Raw genomic sequence first — 8,979 nt, forward strand, 5'->3', positions numbered from 1 at the left:
GTCTAGTATTATAGTGACTTCTTGTGGTAAAATGTCAAACTCACAACTAAACTCATTAAAATGGAGGTTTTCTTTACCCTGTCTTATCAAACAGTGCAACATTTGACTGATGAAATAGCATTCTTCTAAAATTCTTACACTTCTAGATGCAAAATACAAGTCACTATTCCAATACTGTTTGATTCTGCCATTTTTGAAATACTATTTACAAATATGAGCGTAAATGTCTGAGATCGAGACACCAACATTTAACATTTCAGTTAAAAACCCTTTGGATAATATCAACATTAATTACTTAACATCTTAACACATACACACCATGTAAATATCAATAAACAGAGGAACACATGCTACAAATAGTTAGTGACTACCTACCAGTCAATTAAATTAGATTATTCAGAAAAATAACATTGTTATAAGAGACAAATTGCCTTATGACAACATAAATGACTGTATCTGGACACAGGTCAAAACTACTCTGCCGAGCTCAAGTTACCAGCTATGTGAGTTATTGAAAAGTATCCTACAAACATTGTTCGAATGTGAAAGTGATCAGGTTTTCTGAAACAGGTGTGTTTGTATTGAAGAACCCTGCGATTGTGGACAGTAGGACTTGTGTGAACAGGTGTGAACAGACTGAAGATAATTATGTTTTCCTTTCTCTGTCTTTCGAAACTCAGGAACAGTTTGAATGTTTTTTTATTGTAATTTAAACAATGGTATGGATGATTAAGCTGGATCTTTCTCTCTGAATCAGGAGTGCACTTTCATTCTCCCAATTTTTCCAAAAGCCCAATCTGAGCAACCTTTGCTATAAACCCTGTCTTTCCCATTGTTGTTTCAAAAGTGGAAAATTATCAATTCGATAATCACACATAATGGGCATTTCACAGCCAAGACTTTTGATCCTTCCCATCAAGGCCATGTTGGCCAGTTTAACCTTCACCCGTTCCCTCTCTTCCGGAGTCCTCTTGGAGGTGCACTCCACAGTAGAGTCGGTCTCAAAAGAGATGGCTGGGACGTGAGTGAGCAGGTGGCCCCCAGCCTTCTCCTGGGACATGGGCGTGGGAGTCTGCAGGACCAGCCCGTGCGTCGCTTGTTGATGTCGAAGGTAAAAGCTAAGAGGATACACACAAACATTGACCATATAATGTAATGTTGTTACATGTAACTAACTAGCTTGACTTGCCACCGTGTGAAACATGTATGCTACCATATGTTACTAAAAAGAGCTGACAATATTATAAAATGTAATCCAGGAGTTTATGTTTGAATTCTGGTTCTCTCACAACACAAGTCACTCAGAAAAGCATCTGTAGGCAGAAGCATGCTACATGTACATTTGGCATTTGAAAAAACTACAGCTGTGCTATGCTACCGAATGCAAAATGTATCTGTATCATAAAAGTGTAGTGCAATATTCCCTTTTCTTGCCACACACACACACACACACACACACTCTCTCACTAGGGACAAATGTTTCGGCTCCTTGTCCAGAGAGGTTTGAGCTTTAGAAGAGGATCTGCAGCAAAAGTAGACCTTTACTGCCATCTACAGGTCAAAGGTCAGACTGGCATTCAGTAAAATGTAAACATGGGCGATCCACAGAAAATGGAAATGTGTGTGTTTCTGTTTGAGAAGTTAAACCAGTTAATTCCCTTATAACTGAGTGTCCTGCATCATGTATTATTTTATTGGTTGTAAATTAAATACGGTTTATTTTACAGTACATGTATTTTACACTGAATCATTGATATCTGGTCGAATGTTGGTTGTGGGACATAACTGAAGTACTATGTGTGTGTGTTCAATGAATCACACTGTTTGTGTGTGTGTGGGTGGGGGTGCATGTTCTATACATTATTCAGGACAACATTACTTTGTTTAGCCTACACCGTGACTATGACTGCATAATAAACTAAACTAAATATACTATGTATTTTCTAATCAAATGTGTTAACAGGGCAACACAAAAGAAGACAAAGGCCATCAATTCAATGCAAATATTACTGTATTAAAGGAAATTGTTGTATTAAGCTTGCTTTGAAAACCGTTTGAATGGCTTGGATAGGCCTATGGAGATGGTGGAAAACATCCTGATTAGAAGGGGACGTTTGCGAGGCTTCTCCTGTTGAGAGGTGGAGGGAAGACCCTCTGGGAGTCCAAATGTGGCAGGATGTGCCACTATGTTGGGCGACAGAAGAGAGAGAGTTGACATGCACTTTCATTTAGAAATGATGGTATATTGTATTCTTAGTTTCAACTCATTATTACTTTCACAAATAAATGAGAACCAGAATCTTGAGATTTGGAAACTATAAATAATTTTACATAAGAGATTACTATCGATAATATATAATGTACTGTATATAGGGTTTAATATTTTTGCAATAGCAGCTTTGTACACCAATATCTCAAACAGTAAATGTCCTGCTGTATGGACTTACACATGATCTCTTCAGCAGTAGTCTGGTCTTTGGATTCAGAATGGCGGGAATTCTTCTTGTTTCCCATCATGAATGGCTAAAACAAAAACATGTCAAAACAACTGTCACAGCAGAACAATCTCACGGTAATAACGATCACATCTTACACACCAGCACAACAAGATTTATAAATGGTTTTGGAATTAATGGATGGTTTTACATTTTCTCTAAATAACATTGTTTACTCACATTGACACAATTGTTAACTTAAATAAGTGTGATGTACCTTTAAGTTGAATTTCAGTCTGGCAAGCCTTTGTAGGAAAGACAGCTTCCCTCTGGTAGCCTTCACATCTTCAGCCATGAGAAGAGCTTCTGGCCTGGTGGCTTCGAAAGATGTTCTTGAGGCTGCTCTTGATGCCTCGTTACAACTGTGGAGAAGCTCCTTGCTCAATGACTTCACAAGAATCCTATTGAAAGTGGAGTCCTGAGTCGACACGGCCAGTTGGAGTATTTTCTCTGAGCCAAACTCCTTCAACAGATGTTTGTAGACGGTGCTGTATACTTTGTGACTCTTCAGGTTCTTGGGATAAGCTTGGGTCTCAGAGCAGCCTGACCATGCACAGAAGGCAGCTATAACTTTTGGAATCAGGTCTTGTGACGTGCGTGTGACGTCAGTTGGGTACAGATCAGTTTGGGTTTGTATTTTTGACAGAAGTCTCACCACTAACATGCTGATGAGGCCGGTGAAGTCATCATCACCGACTAAGTTAACAGTGGATGGGGTTGAAAGCGAGGCAACATCCGGGCTGGTTGAATTCTGATCACAAACAATGCTCTGAGGTACACCGAAACAACTGATGGTATCCCTTTCCTCAGCATCTATGTTGGCCTCAAAGCCTTGTGCAGCATTGGAGGTCCCACTTGTTGTCATGCTGATGGCAGAGAAAGATGGCAGAGGGTAGGACTTATCACTCAGTAGACTGCCTATATCAGTTACAGTTCCGGTTGGAGATGACCCTCTGCTTTGTGCATCAGAAACCACAGAGTCCATGACCTGACTTACCATTACTTTGGTAAACAGGCTGACTGTGTCACTAAATGCTGATGTAGAAAAAGAACATGAAATCCTATCTTCAGATACGCTAGCCGGCACACTAACTCCCTGAGCCAAACTCATTGAAGCTGTAGAGGGCACAAGGCTAGGAAGCAAGAGGCGCTTCACAGACTCCTCTGCAAAAAGCTGAACCAGCTTGTAAGCTGTGGGCTTCCCCACCGTCTTGTCATTCCTCTTCAGCTCAGTAAGGACTGTATCGGATGCACTCTTTCCAGCCGCCACTGTCAGAACCAGAGGGGTCAAGTTGCTCTCAGAAATGATGCGGTTGACTTGGTGAGTAAGATCACGTGAGAGAGCACCAATCCTACCCTGAGATATGAGCTCCTCCAGTCTTGCTATTGCAGCTGTTAGATCAGGGTGGAATGCAACCTCCCCTTCTTCCTCTGGATGTACCTCCTTTATGATGGTATCCACTATTGCAGACATGCTTTCCCTGGCATCACACACCAATGTTTTTGGCTTAGTAGATTTGCCCATGTCGATGACTGAGCATCTCACAATGGGCTGAGTACTACTCTCTGGTAAATCAGAAGAGATGGGAGTGCCAGGGAGTGAAAATTCCCACTCTGACTTCTTTGATCTGGCAGATGAGGATGACAACGAGGAGGAAGAACGCTGTGGCGCTTGATAGATCAGTTCCTCACCACATTCACTGCTTACCCTTTCAACATCCTTCAGCATCATTCCAACCACATTCTCTATTTGTGAAAGCGCAGTCACCGTTTGGTCAGATTTTGACAGCTCTTTCTGAATTAAAACCAGAATATGGCTGAGGGTCTTTTTGGCTTGAGCCGTTGTTGCTTTGACTTGATTTTGCCATGTAAAATAATTAATCATCTTTGTCTTCACATTGTGGTAAATAGTCTTTGCAGTTGTCCAGATCTTCTTCTCAGATACTTCCAAACCAGACTGTGAGCCTTTGGGTGTGGCCTCAGTGTACTCTGAGGTTTTCTCATCACTCTGTTGAAGCATAGAGTCTGCCTGCCATAGAGTAGTAGAAGACTCTGTGGGTGGGAAAAGGCTCTTCATGTCATTTGTAATTGATCCAACGATTTCAAAAGCAGTTATATCTGTATGCCTTAAGGAAATTGTTGATTTTGCTGGCAACATCTGAGAATCTGTCTGGCTGGAACTGACTTTGCTGGGAAAGCTACTGACTGATTTGATCAGTATTTTTCGCACTTCGTTGGTAGCGTTCATCTGGAACTCCTCACTGGAGAGTTTCTCAATGACTGAGGCTGGAGTATCTCTTAATCCTTCCAACCATGAAGAACCAGACACAGGCATGTCTTCTAGATAAGACATGACACTGTCCAAAAAGCCACAGACTTCAAGGGAGTTGTAAGAGAAACCCTCTGCAACAGATGATGTGCATTCCAAATCTGCCACCTCTGACCTATACATGGTCACAATCTGGGACAAGACCTCTTTGGTGCAGGGCACCATGTTGGAATCACAGAGAGACAGTAATGGTTGAGAGTTCTCACTTTGGCATTTACGGAGAGAACCAAGTCCTGTTGAGTTGACCACTTGCAGTATTGCCTCACTCTTACTGGTTTCAGGTTGCTCTGGTGTTTTCTCTCCTACAGAGTCAGTTGAATCACATCCATCAGATAAAGAAGATGAACTACGTTCTGATATAGGGGATTCACTCCTACATGGGGAAGGCAAGCTCAGGATTGAAACAGGCAGATCACTGGAGTCAGTATGCTCCAGAAGCACAGCACTGGAGTCAGCTTTTTCCATAAGTTCTTCCCCTTGGACTGGAGCTCCACCCATTCTGAGGAACAATGTCTCCAGCTTTGCCTGAAGTCTCTCGCAGAGTCTACGAGCTGCATGGAAGGGTTTCCGCTTTGTCGTACAGTGTCCCACTTGGGTATCTCTCTGGGTGCTTGTTGGCTGATCTAATTCAGCATACTGCACAATGTCCTTGACATCTTCAACAAAGTTATCAATTATTTGTGATGCCTCAGATTCTACTTTGGTCTGTATGAGCTCAGTGGCCGCAGAATCAAGGATCCTGTCAGATGGGCTAGATGCATTCATCAAGATTGGAGTGGTACTAAACGAATGAGAAGGTTGAACCATACCAGAGATATCGCTCATTAACCTTCTCACAAGAATTTCACTCACAGCCTTTGAGGCTTTGGTCTTGAACTTCACACTAAACAGAGTGCCAAGATTTTGCATCATTGCTTTGCAAGATGTACATATTATGTTCAGCTCCTCTGGAACAGGAGAGTCTTCAACATCCAGGTGCTCCACTACAAGGTCACTGCCAGATGCCAACATTTTAACTTTCACAGCCACTTCTCGAAAAACCTTAGCCAATTCCGGATCTTCTTTTTCCAATTCACCCACCATCTCTGCGATAACAGTCATCACTTCTTCTGTTGCAGGTGGAATGCATGACTCTAATACAGAGGTAGAGCTCTGGTCCTCTGGGGTGGTGTGATCATCAAAACATTTCTGGACCATGTTGACCATTTGTTCAGCGGCCTGGGTACCAGAAGAAATAGGGGAGGACCGCCCTGAAATGGCTCTGCTGATGGTCGCAGAGAGGGCAGAGTTAAGCTGTTCGACCACCACCTTGATAAGACCAACAGTCAGCTCAGGTGGGCAAGAGGACAGGATATTATGATCAGACAGTTGCTCCTGGACACTTTTGATGATTCTGTCCTCTGTCATTCCCAGGAGGACTTTCACTGAGGTCTGGGAACTTTAAAACGAACAAGCAAAGCATGATAATTCCTGTCTTAACTTGGCAAATCGGTCAAGCGTTGTAATTTTAGTATTCTAAATATCTACATGTCCTTTTGATCGCTTTACATGCTCATTCATTTGAATATGCTCAAAGGCTGATACATTACATTTTGTACTACATCAGATAGAGTAAATTGCATTGGCTAACACTGGGATAGATGATCTCGGTGAAATCCATACATGAAAACCTTGAGGGGAACATACCTCTTAGAAGAGGGTGTTAGGGACCTGAGATGTTGAGCCCCTGTGCCGCCCTTATACATTTTCTTCGCCAGATATCTAACTTCCTGGATGAGCTCCAGTCTTTCCTGATCAAAGGCAGCAAAGGATCTTGCACTGCCACCCCTCTTGGGTGAGTCAGTGTCGTCGTCAGCAAAGTCCTTTACCCCAAGTACGCGGGCCAGGGCTGGCAGCAGGATCTGCAGGGTGGTCTGTGCGATGAAGGTTACAATTGTCTTGCACAATTTGGCAAGCTGTTCCTTCGTCATCTGTTTTGAACAAACAGAACAAAAACGGTCTTTTCAATGGAACTGTGATGTAAAGTATTCTAGATCGAACAGAATGCATTTGATCAACATTGTTATTCTTGTCTGTGACTGAATTCAAAGTTTGATGAAGTCTGACAGAGAACATGAATAACAGAATATGACTTGATGGCTAATCTCTGAATTCAACAGATCATTGACACATCAAAGGTCAAAGGCAGGTAGGGAAACTTACAGGGTTTTTTAGTCCTTTGTAGATCACTTGCCACTGCCTAGACAATTTAAAATAAGTGTTTTAGTTAGTGTTTAGTTCCCACTGCACAATATTTCATAAATGTTGAACATTACAGAAACACTTTTAACATACTCATCAGTAAGATTGCGCAGGAATGAGATGAGGATTGGGTAGGAGTATTCCATCTCATCCTTGTTGCCTGGGCCGAATGCAGCCTTAACAGATTTCTTCTCCAGGAGCTCAATTACAGATCCTCTATCCAGGTGTTTATTCCTGGAGACTAAAGATGTGATTGCCGTAGAGGAAGTAGAAACAAAATTAAAGAGAAATCAGACATTTTATCTCTTAATACTCTGATTTCATTGTTTAAGGGTTTTAGAATAGGCCTATTTTAATAAAGCTATCTATGTGACCTTTCTTACTGATTACAGTAGACTACAGTTTCATTGAAAATGGATAATACAACCTCACATCACAGACAGAAGAGAGAAACAATGTAGTACTACAGAGGTAAATCTCTGACCTGCATCATTGTCAGTGCCCAGCTTCCTTGACTTCTTGCCACTCCTCTTACTTTTTGCCTAGGATAGAACAGAACAGATTCCAGAGCTCAAATGATGGCAGACATGTAACACCAGGGCCCGTATACATAAAGTTCATCAGATAAGGTGTGGGCTCAACCTTGCCCAAATAATTGTATTCATTATGATCTCAAATGCAAAACTGATCCTAGATAAGCACTCCTACTCTGAGACAATTTATGAATAGGCTATGGGCCAGGTCAAAGCAGCTCTTAAAACACGTTTTGAAAACAGCTACTACGTATGTTGTTATCTGAGATATATAGATATCTATGGTATGGCTGCTATCAGGTACAGAGTGTAACCCAGTAGGCCTATTATGTGCTCTGTCACTCCTGCTATCTTACCTTCCTTCCTTTCTTGGCCTCCTCTTTGGGTGTGGCCACTGGTTCTTCCTCAACAACTTCCTTTCCTTCCCTCTGAGGATCACCATCCTCCCTCTGTGCTACCTGAAGGACAGACATTCCAATAAGTAATAATATGTCAATGTCAGAGTAGATCTGTGCAGAGGACATCATAAATAGAGCTACAGCCATATCAGCGCTAAGCTGGTGACTTTATAAAGAATGTTACATTTGCTTTACAATATGTTATAGCTTTTTACAAGAAATATCCGCTTATATTGCTTTACCCTTTTTTACTTTCCCCCCAATATTGTATGAAGTAATTTAGCTTACCTTTTCTTCATCCATTCAAGCTATTTTATATCTCAAAAAGCATGTCCTTGTCTGTGTTGGTTACATTCAAGTTGAGTTCAGGTCGAGAGTGAGGACAATATTGCAGGCAGGGACTGTAATTTAGGGCTACATGCTACGTCATGGAACGTTAGACCTTTATGACATCACAAATAGTATTTTTTAGGAAGAGCGCGGGAAAGGTTACTTGCCCACTCAGTAGGACTAGCTAATATTGACAGAAATTTCCCCGTCAAACGTTTTCGATTGCCTACCCCTACGCCTTCCATCGAACATGGTCCTGCCTTTGCAATATTGTCTCTCTTGTGGATTTACTTACGTATGACATGTAGGCTTACTGTGTCGGATCAAGTTGATTGATCTGTCCTAGTCAGCCTTAGGTTGAACCCAAAATCTTCTGGGAAATATTTGTTAATACTATTCATTTCAATATCGTTTTATTCTTTGATTTAGTCCCAATCCGATCCTATTGTTGGCTGCCAATCCCCACCAAATATGTCATTGTAGGACATACTGTAGCGGGAGAAAGTGAGAGCTGCAACGCGGACGCGTTCGGTGGCTCCTTCAGTGCAGAGGCAAGCGCGTATGCCAGTGCCACTAAAGCCCGGGCTTGTGAGGCAGTAGTCTACAACGCTCACAGGCAACACCTTGTCATTTTATTAACTCACTAGAATTAC

General features: G+C 41.9%; 1 protein-coding gene across 1 annotated transcript; it reads right to left on the reverse strand.

Annotated features, from left to right (window-relative positions):
• Window positions 1-683: 683 nt before the first annotated feature.
• LOC118964724 (uncharacterized) lies at window positions 684-7,211 on the reverse strand. Its single transcript, XM_090236112.1, has 7 exons — window positions 7,159-7,211; window positions 7,027-7,063; window positions 6,511-6,794; window positions 2,713-6,262; window positions 2,448-2,523; window positions 2,052-2,184; window positions 684-1,118 (listed from the first exon to the last, which is right to left on the reverse strand). Exons 1-7 carry the CDS (start codon window positions 7,209-7,211, stop codon window positions 812-814), a joined length of 4,440 nt encoding a protein of 1,479 aa, XP_090092238.1. The 3' UTR covers window positions 684-811.
• Between the last annotated feature and the right edge of the window lie 1,768 nt (window positions 7,212-8,979).

The sequence above is a fragment of the Oncorhynchus mykiss genome, chromosome 5 (genome assembly GCF_057628025.1).
Source record: "Oncorhynchus mykiss isolate SJ-2025 chromosome 5, ASM5762802v1, whole genome shotgun sequence".
Lineage (NCBI taxonomy): Eukaryota > Metazoa > Chordata > Actinopteri > Salmoniformes > Salmonidae > Oncorhynchus > Oncorhynchus mykiss.